The sequence below is a fragment of the Parasteatoda tepidariorum genome, chromosome 7, assembly GCF_982258835.1.
Source record: "Parasteatoda tepidariorum strain Cologne lab strain chromosome 7, Ptep-v5.0, whole genome shotgun sequence".
NCBI lineage: Eukaryota > Metazoa > Arthropoda > Arachnida > Araneae > Theridiidae > Parasteatoda > Parasteatoda tepidariorum.
The window spans coordinates 94927942-94952768 of record NC_141761.1 but is presented as its reverse complement, the minus strand read 5'-3'; the positions used below and the strand labels follow the sequence as shown (position 1 = coordinate 94952768).

Sequence of the window (24827 nt, the reverse complement as noted above, 5' to 3'; positions counted from 1 at the left end):
AAGAGTAATTTAAAAACTTCTTCCCCGATTTAGTACAATTCCCTTGCGATTTTTGATTCTTTTGCCACTTTTATCCTCTTAATCTATTAAGGGAGTTCGAAAAGCAATTTGCGTACATGGCTATTAATGTCCAGAACACAAATAAGTGCGAAGGCATGTGCTTGTGGTCCGAGGAACAATGGAACGAGAAAAGTTCTGAAGCTTAAATAAGTCGTTACGAGAGAGGTGCATTGTGGGAAAGCAGCTTCTCAGTTAAATACATCTACCTGACAGCGGAGCTTAGAGTTCTTCTCTGTTTGGAAAACGTGCATTTCTACTGTTTTTTCAGACAACTGCAAACGATAGTCTTGACGAGGTAATGCATTTAAATATTCTCTTAGTACAATTTATTAATTTAAAATAATTATACGAAAAGTTTTCCGAGATTTTTGTTTATTATTTTAAAATCAAATTTAAGTATGTATTTTATCCTTAAATTTGTTTATATTTTTGAATTTGGAGTACATGATATGTATGAAAGTTCTTAGAATAATTTATTCTATGAATGTTCAGAATGCAAACGATATGCTTTTTTTTTTTTTTTTTTTTTTTTAAAAGAAAGAAACATGTGCAATTTTTTTTCAAATTTTCAACAAACAATCTAAAATTTTTATTTGTTCTATTAATTGCAAATAAATAAATTAATATTAAAGTCTCGTTCTAAATTTAGTTTTTTACAGTTTAATAAGAGTGCAATATTTTGTAACTAATAAAGTGACAGATATCAAATTTATTAAATTGCAATTAGTCAGTTTTATATAAAAATGCTAGTTATTTTATTCTCATGAAACTTAAGAATAAGCAATAAATTTAATGAACAGGAACGAAAAAAACCGATGAAGTTTCCACTTGAGTGTTTAGTTTTAATACTAATTTATTAGTTAACACGCTGTAACCGAGCAAGACAGTGTTATCTGTGATTTAGGAGCTGGTGGCTAATATTTTTTCACTCAAACGCCTTTTCGGTTTTTTTACTTATTCAATTTTATACGTATGTCTTAAACTGGGGAATCTAGATAAATAATAACTAACGTCATAATTAATTGTAACGTGCCAGTATCTATAAAATGACAGGTGTTTGAAAAACCTAAACCATGTGGATAAGTTGATATCCATTAAAGAACATTAAAAAAAAAGACTAAAGAAGTTTTTTTTTGTAATATAGCATCAAGTCTGGTAAAGTGGTATTTGCAACATAATAAAATAATAATATAATTGGTTTTTGAAGAATAGAATGTGGTTATGATGAAAAGAAATAATAAGTTGTTATAACTAACTACTTTTTCCTATATATAACTCCTACTAACTACTACCACTAACTACTTTTCTTGTTCTTATCCTATTAAAAATTGTATTTCAAAGCGGAAAAAAAGGAGAGAGAAAAATTTGGGGCAGGCGAATTCATAAACATAAATTCATAATTCATAAATTACAGATTTTAAGAAATAGTTTTCTAAGTTTTAATATTTATCTTTGAATTAAATTTATCTTTTCATTTTTTGCTTATAAGCGTTGAATATTAATATTTCGTTATATTAAAAAATTTTAAATTTTATTGAGATTGCCTTTTTTTGGGCCACTTATCGGTACTTTTGCGAGTGATCGGTATTTAGGATAATGCTGGTGAAAACAGATAGGGAAAAACTATTTTTCTTAACCACCTCACGTTTCATATAGCGATTTAATGCTTTTAATGCCGTTTTCCTTAATTGCGATTCGACAGATTTTGATAACGGTTTAGTTTTTTCTTCCTAATAAGTGAACTTTTTGGTTTAAGATTTTCAAAATCTAAATTAATGGTGGTGATAGAAAGCCAGTGTATCTAAACGTAAATACTTTCAGATTGGTATTTTAAGTGAACGTTAATGAAAACTTTCCTAGCTTTATAAGTATTTTAAAATGAATTTCTCCAACATTTGGTAGATAGGTGGGTACTTTATATACGTGAGACTAAAGCTGCACAATGGGCTATTGGCGACGGTCTGGGAAACATCTCTGAGGATGATCCGAAGACATACCATCACAATTTTGATCTCCTGCAGAGGGGATGACTCCCCTGCTTTGATAGCCCGCCGACCTACGCGTGAAGTCGAGCACTTTACGGTAGAACAGTTTAACGAGGACCGATGCCACACATCCTTGGTCCCTACGCAGGCTGATCAAAATGGTCATCCACCCGCTTATTGACCGCAACTAGTAATGCTTGACTTCGGTGTGCTACTGGGAACCGTGTCTTTACAATCATGTCCACTACGGGATCAAACCTGTGGAATAATATGAGAATAAATGAGTGGTAGCAAAATTTCCTTAATTGAGAGGTTTTTGAAATATTATTTCAAAACAAAACCATGATTTTATAACATGTTTTTATAATTTAACTGCAAATTAATATTTACGTGAAGTTGTAAAATTAAATTTGCAGTAAAAACGCAGTTCAAGTTTCACTATTATTTATTTATAAAATGTGCCGTTTTTTATTTTTTATTATTAATTTTGAAAATCACTTTTTGTGACTTGTCATAATTTCAAAATGAGTACTCCGTATGTATTTTATAAGTATTCCGTTCGTACTATCTGAATATCTGTTTTGTAAGTTTGTATACCTAACTCTGGTGAACTAAGCTCAAAATATAACTTAAATGTCTAAGATGGGGTCATGTCAATCCCGCACTTATCTATGTCATAGACTAGTTGGAAAATTCAGAGCTTTAAAAATGTCGCCGCTGCCACTTTACAATGCCCCAATGGAAAAAAATTCTCAAGTATTTTCTAATGTGTCTGATACTTTTAGGCTTACTACATTTAGCCAATATTCCTTTAGGCTAATTTGGAAATAATGAGAAGAATTACTCAGACTGAATTTGCTTTGACTTATAGCATTAAACCTTTAAGATAATATAAAATAAGTAATTTCTGAGCTTATTGTAAACTATCTAAAATGAATCGCGCTAATTAAGAAAAGAATGATGCATTTTCTAATAAGCCTAAAGTGAAGTGAGCTAATTTTAAATACCCTAAAAAGTTTCAAGCTATGTAGAAAATGCTGGGGCCTTTCCGATTAGCCTGGTGCATTGCAATATGACGGCGACTATTTGCTAAGACAGGGATTACTCAATTAGACAACTTCTATAATGATTAGGCTATGAAGCTGTTTAAAAGATAAACTATTGTCGTAAAACATTTATTGCAAAAATAATAATATTACAAACATTTAACTAAGCACGAAATCTCGTAGTAAGAGCAGTAATAGTAGGTTGCACTCAAAGAAAAAAAAATAGCTCAGTACAGTGCCGTAGCGAGCTTAACTCGCGCCCGGGGCACAATACCTTTTTGGCGCCCCCCCCCCCCATACGAAAACCATCTAATATTATAAGTAAAATATACTCTCAAAGTAATAAATAAATAAAGTAAAATAAATAAAGTCATAGGCTCAAGCTAGGCATTAAAATTGAGACAAAAAATGTAGTTGAGAAAACAAGACTAGATTTTTGAAATGTATACGATCATCTAGAATTAGTTCAAAAGATACCTATTATTTATTTTACATATTTATAAAGAAATATTTTAAAAACACGCAGTTTTAAAACAATAAAAAAGTAAATATTTATTATCTCTAAGGAGATACAGATATTTAATAATATGATTATAATACATTAATAAAGCTAATTACTATGTATAAATTTTCCGTTTTTGATGAAGCAAATACATCAATAATATCATTAAAGTTGATCATTTCAAATTTTTCTCTTTCCCCACTTAAAAATGCTAGGTCACTTCGACGATCTTGTCCCATCGTTGATCGTAGATACGTCAAAATTAATTTTAATTTGCTGAATGACCATTTGCAGCTAGCAATTGATACTGAGATAGTCAGGAGTATTTGAAGTGCCACTCTCAGGTTTGGAAAAACATCTTCTCCATACGGGATTATAAAAGTAAAAGATTCTAATGGAGTTTTAAGTTCAATTTCTTTTCTACTGCGGAGTAACATTTTGCAGTCACATACTTCGATAAAGAGTTCTATTCCATTGAAATCTGTATTATAAAATTCATCCAAATTTTTTTAAAAAATTTCAAGGTCGTTATCAACATTATCCTTGTTTAATAAATTTTCAACGTCTAATAGAAATCCAAATTTGAAATTAAGGTCACTTAATTGATAGAAATAGAAATAAATAGTGTTCTGAAAGAAATAATGTTTGTACTTCTTTCAGAACACTATTTTCAGAATGTCAGCCCTGCCATTAGAAAAGACGTGTCATTTCTATTATGAATATATTATTACAGTTTGATTAGTGTTCCTTTTTATTTACGAATTAGCATTTATTATATTTCACTGGCACTAAATTTAAAATATATTTTCCACAAATAAAGTATAATAAAAATAAAAATTATCCAACAATTTTTTTTGTTTTGCTGACCATTTGGCGCCCCCTTATGAGTAGCGCCCGGGGCATGATGCACCCCCTTGCTCCCCCCTCGCTACGCCACTGGCTCAGTATTTAATCAATTCTCTCTAGCTAGAAGAATTGTGCGGAATTTTAATAAGATCGTTACATTAGAACTGTAAGAAATCTAACCTACCGACTCAAAAATAGAGTTTTAATAAAACCAGGATTGTAAAAAAGAAAACTGGTTTTACCGGAATTTTTTTATAAAAAATTGAAATCTTAATTTTAAGTTTGTTGTATTGAATTGATTATTTTTAAACGAGATTACAAGTGTAGATTTACTTGAAACGTAAAATTTATATGTTTAATTATTTGTCACTTGTTTTGTTGTATATTTACAGCATCTATAAATTACCAATGAATGCAACTTCTTAGTTTAAGAATGAAACATTTCTTATGCTTATTTACTATTTTTCTACTGTAAAAATTGTTTTAAAAAAAAGAGTTCAGTAAGACATGCCAATTATGGTATTAAATGTTATTTAAAAAAAAAAAGAGGTATTTTCAATTTCTGCATTTAACTCTCTTCAATTTATAAAAAGTTTCAATTTCAATGGAATATTATACTAATGAGCTTCCTAAATATGATTAAAATATATAAAGGCAGTTTTTTTCTATAAATTATATCTTAAAGTTTTAAATAAGAAAATTCTATTACTATTTTAATCTACACAAAATCGTTTTATTTAAACATATATTTTTTTATAAATGATGAAAATTTATTTTAAATGTGATTTAAATCTCTACACCTTGCTAATATGTGCTAAAAATGCAAAATTCCTTTGACAAAATATCATTTATTTAAATTCGAACTCTTAGAGAGATAATTTGATTAATAAAAATAGTGAGTTTGTTTATAAATTCAGAAGTATTTAACAGGTTTATCGAGCACTATTGTATTCATAAAGAGTAAAACGTTACATTTTTTGACCTTGCCTTGAATGCAGTTAAATTTAAATATCAAGTTAATTTTGCTAAATTATTTGAGTCATTCAATATGCAAGTTGATAAACTCTCGCGATTAAATAAAAGTACATTATTTTTAAAATTGCTTTGATAACATAAATTTTTATGTAGAAAAGTGTTGTCGTTTAGTGGTTTTAATCTATTTCACATTACTTTTTTAAATTTATTAAAAATACCAGAAACTAGGATTGAACAAGGTGGTTTGACATTTAAAGATATTTTAAAAAGATTGGGGAATCAATTTGTGTGCAGTGAACGGTTTAAAGTTGAATTCTTGAGTTAATATGGCTTCATTGGCTTGGAAGTTTTGTTGAGATAAAAATTATTGACAATTGTTTTGGCGTTGAAGTGAAAAATATAAATTTAGAAAACTCACTTTCCAAAAAAGTGGGCTTACTAGCAAAAAATTTGAGGAAGAAAGTTTGGCCCGCTATGGTGAATTTCTCTGAATAAACATACCTTTTTTCCGATGGATTCGGATCTCTGAGCTCTAAAATATACGGGGGTGGCCGCAATCTGGGATATATGGTCCCAATAGTTAGGTCAGGAGAGTGATATTCGAGAATTTTTTAAGTAGTTCGAAAAATTTTTGCACACGATTATAAAATTTGTTTATCCAAAGATAAATTCATGCAAAAAGGAACTTTTTGTAAATATTTATTATTTTTGAATTGTAAGTTACACAATTTTTTGTATCTTTTTAAAGAATATAATTTTACGTCCGAAAATGCAAATTTTGAGTGAAGGCGGTAGAATAGTTTCTGAGAAATTGAATTCTAAAAAAAGTAGTATTTATAAAAATTGATTTTTCAATAACTATTCGACCGATTTCACTCAAATTTTGTATTTTTAAAGTGATGTAAAAAACTGTATACTTTACAATTTAAATTTTTCTTTTACTGTAATTAAATTAAATAATAAATATTTACTAAATGTTAGTTTTTGCATGGAATTATATTTGGATAAACGAATTTTATAATTGTATGCAAAATTTTTTCAATCTGTTTAAAAATTTCTCGAGATATGGCGAAATTAGCAAAAAGAAAAATTAACATTGAGGGGCCCAAACTTTGGGTCTCTCTTCTGACCAAACTATTTGGTCCATGATTCCCAGGTAGCGGCTACCCCCTATATTTTGAGAGTCAGAAATTCGAATTCATCGAGAAAAAAGTATGTATATTCAGAGAAAGTTTGGTCTTCTGGCTGATTTTGTAACTTAAACTATCGTCTGCAACTTAAACTATCGTTTGTAACTTAAACGATCTCAAATATTCTAATTAATTAGCATATTTGAGATTACCCCCTCAAACCACTAGGATTGAATCCTAGAAAGTGAAGATCCAATTAATCGATCAAAAATTATTTAGGGTGGTCCGTTTTTTATTTTGCGCACTGTATGTACAGTCCGCAAAAAAAAAAAGATATCACCCTGAATAACTTTCGTTCTAATGATCCGATTTTCACGAACTAAGTGTCAATCTTAATGGTTCCTGGGGGTGACCTCAAATATGCTAATTAATTAGTGCTAACTATTAATTATGTTACGAAATCAGACACAAAAACGTACTTTCTCTGAATAAACATATATTTTTTTTTACATATTTGGAATCTAGACACTTGAATTAGGGGGGGTAGACAAAATTTTAAAACAATTGGGTCGTAAATTGGGTTGCAATAAAGGTTTATATATTTGGCGATAGTCCAGAAAACCGCCAAAAGAAGTCGCCTGCGCAAATAAATATTTTAAGATAACCCATTGACTGATTCAAAAGAGAAACGCTTAATTTTACTAGGTTGCTAGGCAACCAATTTCTGACTGTAAAAAAATTGAAATAATGTTTTGTGATTGCTCTGAGAGGTTTAATTAATAGTTAATAGAAAACATCTCGAAGTTTCGAGTCAATAGACAATTTTTAAGTTTATTTATGTCCAAAAAGCAAAAAAAAAAAAAAAAAAAATTATTTTAATCTCCTTTGAAAAGAAAATTTGAATCGATTTATAAGTTTTTAGAATTTAAATACATGAACTTTTTATCTGATATTATTTAGATTATGCTATTTTTGCTATGTTTATTCGAGGATTTCATACTAAAATCAAATTAACGTAACTTATAATAGCTATATACAAAATTTTAGGGATAGAGATTTTTACAGCTTTAATCGAGTCTTCTAGGCATGAAAGTTTGAAGGAAAAAAAAAGTGCTTGAAAAATAAAATGTAGATTGTATAGTAATTCTAATGCACATTCACAAGGTTTTCTATAATTTACGATATTTCTTTTTTCTATAACTCAATGAATTGCTGAATGTTTAGTGGCATTTTAAAAACATTGAAATATGTTATGCTTAAGAATAAGATATTGAAATAATATGTTACATATTGTATGATTCATTGTTTAAAAAATTGCTTCATTTTGCTAGATATTTACGTTACATGGTTTTCTTTGGATAAAGATGATTAGCAAATAGCATCCACATGTTTCGATACATTCTGAAACTTACGTTCGCAAATTCACCATAAAATGTCGCACAGCATATTCTTCAATTACGATAAGCTACATTTACCACCAAATACTGCTACTATGATTATTTTTGTTTTCTTATATATATATATATATATATATATATATATATATATATATATATATATATATATATATATATATATATATATATATATATATATATATATATATATATATATATATATATATGTAAAATGTTGCAGTCGGACCGAGCAGGAAAACAGACACAGGATTTTAATTAAATCAGAGTAACTTTTATTTGATCATTCTTAGTTGAGTGGGAGCGAAGAAGTGATGTTTACTCCATCAGCAAACAGTCTTTCTGGTAGGGAAAATCTTGCAAAAAATCCTAAAATGTCTCTATTTAGGGAAAAGAGGGAAATCTCAGAAATTACAATTGGTTAATGAACTTGCTCGAGTGATTCCCACGGCTTAAAAGGGAAAAAAGATCTTTATTTAAATGTATGCATACTTTGGCTAAAAATAGATTTAGAAACAGGATGTGGCTTTTAAAAGTGTGAGAAAGTATTTCAAATAGAATAATTAATTAGTAATAAAGTAGGAGTTGTTTTATAGCAAAGAAACTAACATAAAAAGATTAATAAAAGGCTTTTTATGTTACATATATATATATATATATATATATATATATATATATATATATATAATATGATACTCTCTTTTTAAACAGAGCTCATAAGGCCCTTAAGATACTGAAATGGGGGCACGAAAACTTAAAAGAATTTTTTTTCCTAATGCCCGCCTGTGTTAACAGCCGTCAATTCAGGCATCTACAGGGCGACAGATATCTGTGTGGCCTAAGGATTCCTAACGAGCATCAAACATTCTCAAAATTAAGTGTTCATTCACTGGAAAATTTAGTGTTTATTCAATTTAAGAACTGTTCCTTCACTTGGTTATCTTACTACTTATTATTTAAACCACCAAAAGCTTAAAACAATATTATGTAAGTTATCTAATTTTTTTTTACATAATTTGCATTTAATAACAAATATGTCGACATGCATTTAATAACAAATACGTCATTTAGCTAAAATTACAAATTTTGAAATTTTTATGATTTTTTTTAAAGACAAGCTAAGCTTAAGTATTCCTTCACTGGTTAGCTTACCCTATAAGATTTTGAGAAATTTGCGATGTTGTGAGAGATGCTTAAAAATGTTGACTACGTATTTTTATTAATATTCATAAAATATATATTGAAGAAAATGATGAATATTTTATTCCAAATTTATTCATTCGTATGTATATTATTGAAATTTTATCAGTTATTGAGAAAAAAAAACTAAAAAATAAAAAAAAATCACATTAAAGAAGCACAATCTGTTGTATAATCATATTCTATCAGAAGCATGCTTTTATAAAACTCCACATTCTCTGAATAAAATGTATTTTATTCAATAAAATGTTTTATTCAAATTTCTTTTCTAAATTGCAAATAAAATTTTAGACGACTAAAAAAGAAACATCGTATTTTATAACTTAAAAAAATAAAAATGAAAAGACAAGCAAACGATTATTAGCGAAAAAAATATGAATGAAATTTTTTGCTAAGCGCACGAAGTCAAGTTCCTCGCAAGTTTATCACATTTTAATATTAATCGCCCCATTTAATCATTTCTTCATTGTCGCCAAATTATTTTTTTAAAAATAATTAGTTTTAATTTTTCTCAGCGTCTAATAAATAAAAACAGTTGAAACTTTAGATTTTTCAATTGAAAAATATGTAGATTAATATGGTATAAAAAAATTCATACCTTATAATTCAAAAATTTTTCATTCTTAATTTAATTAAATAATAAAAAATAATTAACAATTATTAAAAATTATTTTTTTCGTGAAATTATCTTTGGGTAAATGAGTTTTATGACTGGGTGAAATTTTCTTCGAATTGCTTTATTAGTTTTTAAAATATGACTAAAAACGTAAAAAGTGAAATTAACATTAAGGGGTACGAACTTTGGATCGCTCTCCTGACCAAACTATGGGGACCATATTTCCCAGATTGCGGCTACCCCCTATATTTTGAAGGTTAAGAATAAAAATATGTAAGAAAAAATATATGTTTATTCAGAGAAAGTACGTTTTTGTGTCTGATTTCGTAACTTAATTAATAGTTAGCACTAATTAATTAGCATATTTGAGGTCACCCCCAGGAACCATTAAGATTAACACTTAGTTCGTGAAAATCCGATCATTAGAACGAAAGTTATTCAGGGTGATATCTTTTTTTTTTTGCTGACTGTACATTAATTATGTTCATTTGTCACTTTCTTTTTTAGATTGTGGAGCAGAATCCCGCTGATTTTCAACAGTGAAATTCGTTTGATTTATAATTGTTAAAAAAGCGTCGAATAGTATAATGAGTCTAGAAATTTATCAGAAATCGCACTTAATTTTAAAAATACATATTCAATTCAAAATTTCAGTTTTTAAATTTTTAATGTTCCAAAGTTACTAAAAGTAATGGCACAGTTTAAATATGCTATAAAATGTTTTAAGGGAAATTCAAAATTTAATAACAATCTTTCAATTTTTTTTTCATTTAACTCTTAAGCTTTATGTCGAAATTCAATAAATCTCTTCATTAAACTCGCATTTTTCGAACTATTTACTTGTTATATTTTATTAATTTTAAATTAATAAAGAACTTTATTAATTTTAAATGTTATAATGTATAAAATTCTTAGCACATGACACCTAAAATTCATTTAACTTTATTAAGCATCTTCTATTTTTAACTCATAATTATAAAATAATTTAAAATTTAAAGAAATCATTAGAACATTTCAGCAAATCGGACTGAAAAATCTTACAAAATTTGCAAGAAAACTGAAATTTTTAGAACTCATTATTGTAAATACATTTTAAACATAAATAAATTGTTCCATCCTACTGACAAATAAAACGCCAAAATTCAATCAGAATTGCAACAACAAAAAAATTATATATTTTTAATTTAATAGCGTAAATTAACATAAATATGAACAAATCTTTCCAAATGGCACAATGGTTATTTTTACGTGTATATTTGTCTGCCTTACAGTCATTTTGAGTGGTGTTTCGACGCTTTTTTTAACATTTAGTTTATTATCGGACGAATGGGAATTCCTAACCTACGAGAAAGCATCGATTGAAGAAATGGCTAAGCTCAAAAACCATTCCTTACAATGGCTATCCGGTGATGTGGGCAAATTATTCATGCCCGAGTTAACAATAACACAAAACATATCAGGTTCAGTGGCTTACCTAGTTCCAGCTCATGGTGGTGTCAACAACTTATGTCCTGATTTACCAGGTAAGATTCTTTTAACCCTAGAATCGATGCTACAGCTCATGCGATTTGAATAGGACACCGGAGTTGAAAATTAAAATTTAAAAATAGGTAAAATGTTCGCTATTAGAATTGGGAAATCAGATTTTATTAAATTTTGTCGATTCCTTTGAAATTTTACTTAAATTTAGGAAATTGCTATCTTCACTTGTTTGAGCACATCATAAATTTCGTGAAAAGCATTTTGCTTAACTCAATGCTACATATTAATTAACCAGGTTGCTTAGACAAAATAACATAAAAGAAAAGTAGTGTGTGTTAATTGAGTTCTCGGTTAGTACCAAGAATCGAACCCGTTATATGTGTTGCTCACGTGAGAACACTGCCACCCCTTTATACAGTGCCTACGATTTTACAAATCGTAAATCGTTAAAAAAAAATGTTTGAGAACTGGTCGTGACGTTATAATGGATGAAAAGGAAACTGTTATTGCCCTTCAAATCACATTAATCTAGATATAGAACATTTTTTCCGTATATTTACTATAAAAGTAAATTATGCCAGGATAGTCTGGTTGGTAGGACACTGGGCCCACGTCGAAGAGATCGTGAGTTCGATCCCCGCCTGCCGAAAACTCCCCCCCCCCGTGTACTAAATGGAGACTGATGTGCGTTAAATCTGTCGGGTCCCAAAGTCCTCCATGTTCCCATAACAAATCAATACCTCTTGGGGTACTGATCCAGGACCTTTCTTGTCTTTTGGTTTGGGATCAAAATTACAAGGATACGGAGTTGAACATTGGTAGTCGTAATCCCGGAATTGGGTCACCTGCTCAACGACAGTTATTAAATAAAAAATATATAAGTAGAATATAAGAGATCAGATAACTTCAGTGAGGAAACAGTTTCGTCAAATATTTAGAAGTTCTCGATTTGTCGAACATAATTCTCAGAAATAACAAATTATACAATTCAAAGTTTGCTGAATCGTCAAAAATGAGAGTAGTGCTTCTAAGAGGATTTTTTTCTTCTCTCTTTACTTCAGAATTCCGAAAACAAGCAAGCGGGTGACTATTTAATCTGTCCTTCAAAATGTATCCTAATTAATATTAAAAGGTGTTTTGTTACTATAGGTTAAATTTTTAAACGGCGATTTTATTTTGAATTAATTGTTGCCATTTAACTGCCGATATAGCTATTTTACATCTGTGAAGTATTTAAATAGTTAGTTTAAAACCTAACAGAAAACAAAGGATTTCTTGGATCAAACATTGAGGTAAACTCGCTTTACTTTCCTCTTAGACCTTCCACGGTTAGCTTGATGATAAGAACTTTACTTCCGATGTATTTTTCTTGGATATTTTTATACACTGTAGCCGGGGGAAGCCGAGATCAGTAATCGACCAAGCCAATGCTATAATTCGACCCTGTTGTTTTTACTACTCTCAGTTTACGTGGAATTATCTTTGGATAAACGAATTTTATAATTGCGTGCAAATTTTTTTCAATCTGCTTAAAAAGTTCTCGATATATGACGAATTACGCAAAAAGGTAAAATTATCATTAAGGGGTCCAAACTTTGGATCGATTTCCTGACAAACTATAGGGACTCTAATTTCCCAGATTGTCCCCCTATATTTTGGAGCTCAGAAATCCGAATTCGTCGAAAGAAAGGTATGTTTATCCAGATAAAGTATGTTTTTGTGTCTGATTTCGTAACTTAAAATATCGTATGCACTAATTAATAAGCATACACTAATTAATAAGCATATCACCTCCTCGAAACATTAAGATTGAGTCCTAGAACGTAATGATCCAATCATTCTTACTTACATATTTATCCTCTTCGTGCCTAACTGGCACATAAGGCCTCGAGTCTTTTTTGTTTAGAAAAAATTTGGGTACGTTACCCTTCACAAAATATCTTTTCATAAAAACGGACCCTTCACAAAATATTTTTACTTAAATTATTTTGTGATGGATTCGTTTTTATCTTTTAATCGGACCCTTCATAAATTTGTTTATCTTCATTATTGTTTCTTTCACCCCACTCCCCTTCCCAGGGGTGTCGGGTGAAAGAAAGACAGATGTAAGTTCTGTCTTCAGCAGACGATTCTTCCTTTATTCGTCCGAAATGAATATTCTGCGTTCAGATACCAAATATTTGTAAGTTACATCTCTAATTTAGTAGCAGCAATTGCTGTTTATTTTTTGAAATTAAATTTTTTTAATTACAATTTTACAGTGTTGAGCATAATCTTGTATCTCTTTACAAATTAAAAACTCATTGAAAAAGTTTTTTTGCAATAACAGGATCCTACTTGCACAAATTCACAAAAGCAGGACCCTGGTTGAAAGCATGTGACTTAACGTTTATTTTACATTCACAAATTTCGAGTAATTTTTTCACAATTTTATAAAAACGAACCTTTCGCAAAATGTCTGGATAGACCCCTGCTTTTTCTCCACACACTCCTGTCTTTGGCTAGGCAATGCGCTTCTTCCCATTCAGTTAATCCTGCTCTACCTAGATCTTCCTTAATGCATCTTTGCCGTGTTAGTCTTGGTCTCCCTCTTTTTTCTCTTTCCGTCTGGCGCCCATGAGCTTGCAACATTTGCAAGATTGTTTCTATGTGTTCTAAGTATATGGCCGAGCCATCTCCATCTTCGCTATAAAATTTCTTCATGAACAGATGGGATATTATTTTTCGTTAAAAGGTCTTTATTTGTTACACTATTGAAACTGAAGATGTTTAGTATTATATATATACTAGCTGTACCCTGCGTGCGTTGCAACGCTTTCAATTTGAATTTGAATTTTGTATTTAAGTGTGTAAATGACATTTGCGATTATGATTTGAAATGCAAATTTTATTTAATGGTGAAAAAAAGCAGTTAATTCTCTAGGATATCATTAGTGCATTTTCAAACAGACATGTATGGTGATGCACGCGGAGCATGAAACATATTTTGGACAATGATCTGAAATAAGACTGGATCTATGGTGACATCAAGAATTTCTGCTGATATCTGATCAGTTTTAGAAGGTGGTTTTTTTTCAATAAGCCAAATTAGAATGTGTGCCTGAGGCAATCCTCGTTTTTGCCATTCAATAGAGTACACCCAACACCGTGTCTCTCTAAAAACATGACGCTTCACAATGAAATCAAGTAAAGATTATCATTTTTGTTTGAACACACGTGCTGTAATATCATGACGATCCGATGATGATTGTCCTGGTAACAAAATATCTCTAATTTCAACCCGAGCAGAATTGCCCGTAAATGTAATAAATAAATCTAGGAGCCCATATGCGAGAACATATGTCATTGCATCCTGTGAGTATTCATACATGTGCCTTGGAGTCCAAGGCACATGTATGAATACTCAGACATGTATGAATACTACATTTGCAGGGAGTCCAAGTTTTTCTCCCTGCAAATGTAGTCGGCAATATAATCATTTTCCCCACATCATTAGGATTAACGTTACCATCATTGATTATTGCATCCCGTAAATGAATGCATTCTTCTGAACGTAATTTGGTTTGATTTAATTTAATATACAGTAGGCGTTCAGTTTCAATTTTCGCATACATATCGACAATGTATTGATGAACTAATTGTCGACATTTTAAAGTATGATTATCAGCGTTTTGGCAATCATTAATCTATATGCATAAAAACTTATTGCACTTGCTTTCTTATTGGTTTTCTCGCCTGTTTGCGGACTTCTTAATTTTATGTTAAAATAATATCCCGCCTCTCCTCACCAAAATAAAATAGGATATTGCAATGCATCATATGATCGATACGTTTCTGAGAACTCTTTGAACGTCACGATTTCTGCGATGAAGAACTGTATCGCGGGAGGTAAATTCTTCGCCAACTATAACAATAGCCACTTCATCCAATGTTGGCGCATTGTATTTTTCTTTGTGGTGGCCTACAGGTGTTTTTTCAGCTCTAATAACAACTTTGTAAATATCGGATGACATTTAGTCTAGGGCAATTGTGAACAGCCTAATTAACTGATTATGTTGATCGAAAATTTTTTGTAATACGGTAACAATTTTTCGTTTAGTGCCATTGTTTACCTGACAACGTTGATTGACTTGATCATTTGTGTTATCCATGAAATAAATTTGTAGAAATTTATGATCTGCGTTAGGCATTGAAAGAAGTGATCCTTGTACGATGATAAATTTGGCCTTGCACTTTGAATGTTGGGATGTAATTCTCGTTCAGGATATGTGTAGCACCGAATAAAGTCATTTAGAAACACGAATTGTACCGGCGTATATGCGCCAAAAAATGTTTCGATTGGTTTGTTTGACCTGATACGAAGGTTGATAATGTATCGGCAGGCGACGTAAAATCTTGTAGTTTCTGTATGCTTCTAGAACAGCAAATTTCAGCTGTTTCATTTTTAAATTTGAGAGCATTACAAAACATACATAATTGATATATTTCTCCGATGATGACACTTGGGGGAAGACTATAGTTTGTTGTCGGATCATAGTGAAATGCACTGAAATTCAAATCAGAGTATTGGCAGCGTCTGAATAGCGAAATGCGTTCTCGGTCGGTTTTCATTCTTGCTTCCCGTTGCTCTGATGTTTCCGACGAACGGGCTTGTGTAGTTCGTAGTTGATTTGTTGACAGTCTTCTTTCCTGTTGCTCAGACGTTTCTAAGGAACGGGCAAAAGCATTCTGTTCTCGATTAGTTTCAAGTCTTTTTCCCGTTGCTCCGATGTTTCTGAAACACGGGTAGTTCTCTTTTTGCGCGCTTGAGATGTCGACCGACTAAGAGCGATTTGCTTAGGCGGCATATTTTTGCAAATATTCTTTCTGACAACGAAAAAGAAATGTAAAAGTTGGCAGTGGTCGCAAATTTGCTAAATCGAAATATCACATACATATTTTAAATAATAAAAAGAGCAATAAAAATGAGATGAATAAGAAATATGAAAATTATAAGATTTAAAACAAAAATCAATTTTATAAATGAAAGAAATAAAATGGATGAATTCGAAAACTTTGCATAAATAAACAAACAAACTAATAGTTTTCAAATGACAACTGTCACAGCACTGAAATCTTCGAAAAGTATATTTAATTTTGCTAACCTAAAATTACGTACTAAATATAAATATTTCTGAAAACGTGCAATTTGAATGAAATTTGCTTTTGTCTTTATATTTATTAAACAGTTTTCACAGTACTGAATCCGTGATACGACCAACAATTAAGAAATCTATTCTCGTTGATTTTACTTGCTTGTGCGCACCTGACATAAAGAAAAGCGCGAATTAAAAATTAAAGTATATGCAATTTACTTTAATTTACTTTTCTAAATGAATAGAGTTATAAGATAGAAAATATCACTGTTGTTATCTTCAAGATATTTGAAAATTGAATCGTTTATAGCAAAATTTAAAACAATGGCTAGCTTTTAACCAATCAGAAAATTCCATTTCGACTTTCACTGATATCGCTGGAACGGTTTATCGCACGGGATAAAAAGTATCCTATGTCCTTCTCCTGGCTCTAAACTACCTCCCTGCCAATTTTCAGCTAAATCGGTTCAGCCGTTCTTGAGTTATAAGTGAAGTAACTAACACGACTTTCTTTTATATATATAAGATATATATATATATATATATATATATATATATATATATATATATATATATATATATATATATATATATATATATATATATATATATATATATATATATATATATATATATATATATATATATATTTGGTACACTGTACATTTAATGAGAATCCATGCTCAATTTTTATATATTCAATTGCTATAAATATTTATAAAAAAGATGTAAGTTAGGTCTCATTTTTTTCTACAATTTTGCCTAACTGTAGTCGCTATTTTTATACAATACATCGGTAAATTATGTTGCCCTCCGCATTTCATAGCCAGTTTACTGTAAATATATTTAAATTAGGTATATAAATATTTATTTCAGCTACTTTTTTCAGTCTAAATTATTGATTTATGTCCCAATGTCCAACTCCCGTAATTCATTGGTGTAGTTCTAGCGTGATGTTAACAATCAAATCAAATTATAATCTAATACTTTTGAATTTCTTAAATTATTTTTATAATTTATTCTTATAAACTATATGCAGAGCCGCGATGGCTCAGGGGATAGAGCATTCGCCTTCCAGTGAGGTGAACCGGGTTCGAATCACAGCGATGGCTAGTTGATACGAATTCCGCATCCGGCTTGCACCGACCACAGTGCTGACGTGAAATATCCTCAGTGGTCGACGGATCATGGGTTGCAATCCCTTTGCCGTCACGCTAACCGTGGGAGGTTCTCGTGGTCTTACTCTCCATGTAACGCAAATGCGGGTTAGTTCCATCAAAAAAGTCCTCCACGAACGCAAATTTCTCCCAATACTAAATGCAGGAGTTCCCTTGTCTTCTGGATTGGGTTCAAAATTACAAGACTACGGAGTTGAACATTAGTAGTCGTAAACTCAAAAATTGGGTCGGCTGTTCAACGACGGTTATAAAATAAAATAAAACTATATGCAAGACCTTTTAATGTATGAATAACAAAAATAAATTACTCAAACCTTTCCAAACAGTTTTTAGTTTTTTACATTTTAAATTAAAATTTAATGCGGTACTATCTTTTACGTTAAAATAAAAATACACTAAAACAATCATGCAAATGAATATTTTAAGCTAACATACTTCTGTTAATTTTAGCATAGTCTAGCAAAAGATTTGCGTCATAAAAAAGGATTAATGAATTTCTAATCTAATTATTATTTTCTTAAATATTTTCACGAGACAGTTTATAATTAAAAAATATTTAAGTCAAAAGCACTTTGTTTTCATTGTTTTTAATAATAAAGTATTAGTTTGTAGGAAAGCAGACAAATAAAAGATTTGTGTTATGGAATGTTAATTAAAAAACTTATCCTATTTCATTAATTTTCTTTGTCCTTAGAACTTTAGAAAAAATAAATTATGACAGCTTTCTGTTTAGGTTTAGAAACATTTTAAAGTCATTTAACAGATATTCCACGACCAAATCAAACATGAAAGATTAATGAAGCAAATATAATTATTTCAGTTGTGTTTGCTTCCACATAGTAAAAAATTTGTTTGAAAGTCATAAGTAGCTTCTAACTCTAAAACTAACTTGCTACTTTTTTTAAAATTTTTTTTTCATCGACGCTATTAGCAGGAAAAAGTATAATATAAAGTTAAGTTAATTAAAAACTTTGCAATTGTAAATTTAAAGTTGAAAGAGTAAAAAAAAGAAAATTAATCGACAAAAAAAAATTAATTTCTTTTCTCCCCCGTGTTAATTGAAAAATTTTCTATCTAAAAATATTTTTAATGAGTTCTGTGAGGAAGAAGTCGTGTTTACGAAATTTGAATGAAAAGCGACTTCAAATAGTACAGAATATGAAAAACAGAATTTTGTGAAAATTTTGCATATTTTTAATTGATAACTTATGACAACTAAATCGATGATAATATAATTTTTTTTTAAAATGTAGATACTTGTAACACTTATCTTATCACATAGAACATGTCTTCATCAAATATTAATCAATATATATATATATATATATATATATATATATATATATATATATATATATATATATATATATATATATATATATATATATATATATATATATATATATATATATATATATATATATTTTTTTTTTTTTTCAAAGGAATAATTTCGCAATAAGGAATTGAAATATCAAGCGTGTGAGCTGCCATAAACATGAAAGCGTAAAAGTACATGTTTAGAAATTTCTGTATGAAAATTCTTTTCGAGCATGGACAACGAAAATCTGAAACAAATAGAGCCATAAGTTGGGAAGACGTGAAAGGTTAAAAGCGAATAGTTCATATCAACTAACAAAATGTTCTACATCTTTTTAAAATTATACTTACACAGATTTTGTATCTGTGTTTCAGTAATCGTCTTCTCTAGTTGTAATACTTCTATTGGATCGAAGTATAGGTGTCAAAGCTTTTATATTGAGATAGTAAAAAAAAACAAAAAAAAAACTTGGTTCTTTGATGTTCTTTTTATTATTATTTTTATCTCCTCTCTTCCCTATTTTATACGGTTGTAATCAGAATAAATATACGTAATGCTTACCACATTGCCATTGGTTAGGAAACAGTGGAGGCTTAACCTCCATGCCCACAACGGAGTGCTTTTAGGCTTAGTATAAATAGTAACACATTTTTCTTTCAAAATAACAACACACAGTCCCTATTGAAAAGCAGATAAACGTTTAATTTAAATATCCTAATTGGATTTTTATTCAATAATTAATGCAAGAAAATGTCTAGATGTTCTTAATAAAAATAAATTCCAGAAAATGCATGACATTGCTACTACAAAATTTCTAGTACAGGTATGTATAGCCATTTTACAGCCAAACGTTTTACATCAGTAACTTTTTTCTAAAGATGGTTTAAACACCTAGCAAAATGCAGAAGTAAAGATTTTTTTGTTTTCTTTCTGAAGCCATTTATAAAGTTTTAAAAAATGTCAATCTTCATTTTTAAACATTTTGACTTTTTAAAAGAAATTCAGTCAGTCTTCAAGTTCTTTAAAGAGCTTTATTTATTCCCCCCCCCCCTAAAGTTTCTGATGCAAACAAAACTTTTTCTAAAGTTCATGTAAAAAATAATTTGGCACAATCGTCATTCAAGTAAACTAAATGGGCAGTTTTATTGATTTTTTTTTCTTTCTAGTAATGATTTTTTTTTTTAGAATTCTTTTCAAATGTTCCAAATTCCTCACATTGACTAAATTGAGTTCACAATATCTTGCCAAATTTATCTGCACCTTGCAAAGAACGGAATGTAATAGCTTTTTTTGGTCTCGTAAAATATTTCTTTACACTGTAAAGAATATAACTATTTTAATGGCTTCGCTATTACTTGGAGTTTTCAAAATCTTGTGTCTGGTTTTAGAAAATCCGTTGGCAGTTTGTTCTCACTCTTTGGAAAAAAAGTTTTTATCTTTTGATGTCATAAAGTTCATTTCATTTTTCCAAATTGCCAAAAATATATCCTAATATTTTATTTCGTCGTAGCGCGGAGGTAATAGAATAATTTCATTAAAAATTTATACAGGTTTTGTTTTATCTATCTTTCGTAACCTGAATTCTAAAAATATTTTTAGAACTAGATGTAAAAATAAAAATAGGAAAATAATTTTTGTTCTCTTTTGTTTATTTTTAAGGGCGTTTAATTTTATTTTGTCTTTTAAAACATGCAAAAATGTATTTTGATAAAAAACCATTATTTCCATTTCTATAAACCTTTATTTTCATGGCTTGTTCATGACTTCCAATAAGGCTTATTTACATAAATAACACTTATTTTTGTAAATAAGACTTTATTTTTAAAACTAAAGATAACAATAACGCATAGCAGTACGTACAAGTTACGCTGATTGGTTGGAAATTGGATTGTTGCTGTTTCTAACGTGGCTTGCCATTACTAGCAAGCCTACTTGGTGAAACCAAGCGAATTTAAAGCAGAGGGTGCGTTTCTTGTTTTTCAGTGGCGCCATCTAAATACAAGAATATGACTTGAGCCACACACATGCCATTGCCCGTTTAAAAGGCTGACCCATTCAGACATTCATTCATCCACAAATCGTAATTTTGACCTGAACCAGAGAACGATCAATCTCCAGTTCAGTATCCCCCGAAGTATGATATTTTTTAATAATTGTAACATGGAGGACTTTGTGACCCGACAGATTTAGCGTGCACAAGTCACCAATTACTTCACGGGGAGACTTTAGCCGGCGGGGATCGAACTTACGATCCCTCGGACACGGACCCAACGCCTTACCAACCAGGCGATATATTCGTAAGGCAACAATGCGTATGCGAAATACCCCCGGTGAGCCGTGGTGGTTCAGGGGATAGAGCGCTAGCCTTCCAACGAGGTGACCCGCTGATTCGATTCAAGTAATGGTTGGGATTCGAATTCCGCACCCAGCTCGCATCGACCACAGTGTTGACACAATATATCCCCAGTGGTAGACGGATCATGGGTTAAAGTCCCGTTGCGGTCAGGCTAACCGTGGGAGATTTTCGTGGTTTTCCACACCGTGTAAAGCAAATGCGGGTTAGTTCCATCAAAAAGTCCTCCACGAAAGAAAATTTCTCCCAATACTTGATCCAGGAGTTCCCTTGTCTTCTGGATTGGGTTCAAAATTTCAAGGGTACGGAGTTGAACATTAGTAGGCGTAAACCCAAAAATTGGGTCGGCTGTTCATTGACGGTTATAAAATAAAATATCCACAGTGCTAGCCGACCGCAGTGTTAGCCAAACTTGTAATAGAATCAAATTGCCATCGAATTGACAAAAGTAAGTTTTTAGGGTGTCCCACTTCATGCTAAAACTGATCAGTTTAAGTCAGTAAAATCCTCCAAATAAGACAAGTTTGTAGTGATTTTACAAGATTACGGTTCCAAACGTCATTGCCTCTGAATTATAATTTAGGTGGATGTCCGGATACTTTTGACCTGATAGTATATTATATATTTTGACCTGATTGTATATTTTGACCTGATAGTATTCGGTGCGAGTTTGTGTTCTAATTGCCACTTTTCACTAAAACCGCCTTTACCGTGCTCTTGAAATAAACTTATTTTAGAGGGTTTGAATTTTGTCTTCGCTCTACTGATCTTAACTGTTATTGGCAAAGTTTGAAAATATTTTTATTTTTTATCACTTAATTATTAAGTTTTGATCCGTAATATTTATATTTTTAATTCTCCATTTTTTCTTTACAAGGGTTCTAAATATTTGATTATATTCATTATTGAGTATTCAAACATGCAGATAAATTTCCTTTAAAGTTTTTAACTTCTTCAGGATTCTCCCAAAATGTATATTGACAGTAAAAATTTATAACTTTGCTGAACTCTTTCAGATATTTTAACTTACTTCCACAGGTTGATCACTCCACAGGGAGAATAGGGAAAACCTGGAAAATATAGGGAATTTAAAAATCATCTAAAACAACAATAAAATGCAGGGAATTTCGTTTTTTATTTTCGTCTTTTTAAAAATGATAACCACTCAAAGTGCAATTTATGGGATATTTCAGCTATATTAAACTAGTTCATTTACTATAGCACTCTTTGTTTTAATCATGTTCAGCTGTTCCTTTTTTCTCTAAGTTTTTTCAACTATTATAACTAGTATAGTTAGTCTAATATTGCTCATACAAGAGTACAGTGATTGTGTTTTTCCTCTTAATATATTGTGTCGTACAGGGAAAACACAGGGAATTTTTTTCCTTCCAGATCTGAGTTGCACCCATGTTCCAAAACTTCTTTCAAAAAATATTTTAAAGTTTTTAATGCTTCTATATTCCTTCATTTTTTTTTTAATATGTTAACTTCTGAAATTTTTTCAAAATTTTAAAGTTTGTTCAATCTCTGGGCTTCAAGGTTTTTAACTTAACTTTAGGAGTGTTAACCTTTGTTACACTTTGGTTTTTAAACTTGTTAAACTCTTTTAGGGTTTTCTGACACTCTAATTCCAAGCAAAAATATACGTTGGTATTTTTCAATTATAAAAAACAGTCTAATAGTTACTAAAAAAAAATCTGTTAGATCATTGAAATTATATTTGTACAAAAATTTTAAATACAAAAAACCTAGTTTAGAAAAACAAATATGATTTATATTCAAAAATTTATTAATGATTGATTTTGCAAATTAAAGAAATTTCAATGATGAATGATTGTTTCTCTTAGATCTAAATAATTGCTAATAGGTGCAAATGGAAAAATTTTTTTTTGTTTGGGAGTGAGCCGTGTTTGGAAGATTTTACCTTTAACGCAAGAAAAGACACAGATATTTCTTGAAGTATTATAAAACCATAAATTATTAAAATGCTAAATATTGCATTTTTTAATTATTTTGACCAAACTAATACAAAATAATGAAAAAATTATAAAAAATATGTTTCATAAAAATTCTGTGTCAAAGTGTTAAAATTTTGTTGACTTTCAAAATTCTTTCGAAGTTTTCAACATTTCAATATTTTCTCTTCCTTTAAATATTGTTTCATTACACAATTATCTTATGAAAATAAATTAATCAAAAACGCTTTTATTTGATAATTTGCTTGAGTATGTATTAACTTTTTTAGATTATATAATATAAAGTGTATTATATCTAGAGCAAACCACGAAATGAATATATATTTTGTGTCCACCTAAAAATATAACTTTTATAATTTTAGTCTGAAGAATCTGTCAACTAAAATGATGTATTACCTAATTTACCGTAGACAAAAATATGAACACCCAATTTGACAATTATTTATAACATGTCTTTTTCATTACACTTACCTAATCTGATTTCCCAGCTGAAATAATAAGAGGTGTCTCAAAAAACTTTCAACCTTGAACTTTAAAAGCCAAAACGTTTCAGGAATTAATTCAAGCGCAAGCTAATTCTTGCAACTTTAAATAGCTAAGTGGACGGAGGATTTATTGTTTCATGGTAAAATGGTACAAGGTTTTAGTTCTTCACTTAGGAGGGCGTGGTTTTTCTATACATAATAAAAATCGATTTGTATACATAGTCCTGTAAGGAGGTTATTAATATGTAAAGCTGTTTCATCTGTTAGAAAAGTACACTTTGCTCTTTAATACTGTTAATTTATGTCATTTCTTTCCCCGAAAAAATATAACATATTTGAAATGCATAGTTATTTTTTAAACAAATGCATATTTATCTTTGAATAATTGAGTATTGTAATTGAATTGGTAAGGTTTTTAATTTGCTTTAATAGTTCCAAAGATGTGATGAAATTTATAAATGTAAAATTAATAACAAGGAAAAAATTAGAAACTTGTTTGTCCGAAGGTAACTCCACGTAAAAAATAGTTTTCATGTATATTTACCATTTTATTTAGATATATTTTATTTTATTTTAAAACCGGCGTTGAACAGCCCGATTCTGCATTGACGATTATTAATGTTCTACTCCATTGCCTTGTAATTTTGAATCCACCCCAGATGACAAGAGAACTCCTATATTGGAACAAACTAGGCTTCGTGTTGGAGTTTTTGATGCAACTAACTCGTCCATGCGTTACATCGAGAGGAAACCTCGAAAATTTCTCACGGTTTGCCCCATGGTAAAGAGATTCTAACCCATGATCTGTCTATAACTGAGAATTTTTTACGTCAACACTGTGGTCAGAGTGAGCCGAGAGCAGAATTCGCATTGACCAGCTATCGCTTGGATTCGAATTTGGGTCACCTTATTGAGAGGCGAGCGTTCTATCCAATGAGTCACTGTCTAAATTGATTAATGTAGTTGTAATAATTAATATATTTGTAATAAATAATTCTATTGAAATAAATTAATATATTTGTCAAAAAGAAAAACATTATAAATAAAAGCTGTTTCGGAATTTATGCACGATTTAAATTAAATAGAAAATTAATTATTTAGTGCTGACAACCGAAAAAAGAAAAA

General features: G+C 30.0%; 1 protein-coding gene across 1 annotated transcript in view; it reads left to right on the top strand.

Annotated features, from left to right (window-relative positions):
• The first annotated feature begins 222 nt into the window (after window positions 1-222).
• Window positions 223-24827, top strand: part of LOC107449740 (uncharacterized) — a 40499-nt gene continuing 15894 nt past the window's right edge. The window contains exons 1-2 of the mRNA XM_016065370.4: window positions 223-355; window positions 10283-11298. Coding sequence (XP_015920856.2) covers window positions 11010-11298 — 289 coding nt within the window. The 5' untranslated portion in view covers window positions 223-355; window positions 10283-11009. The remainder of the gene's footprint in view (window positions 356-10282; window positions 11299-24827) is intronic.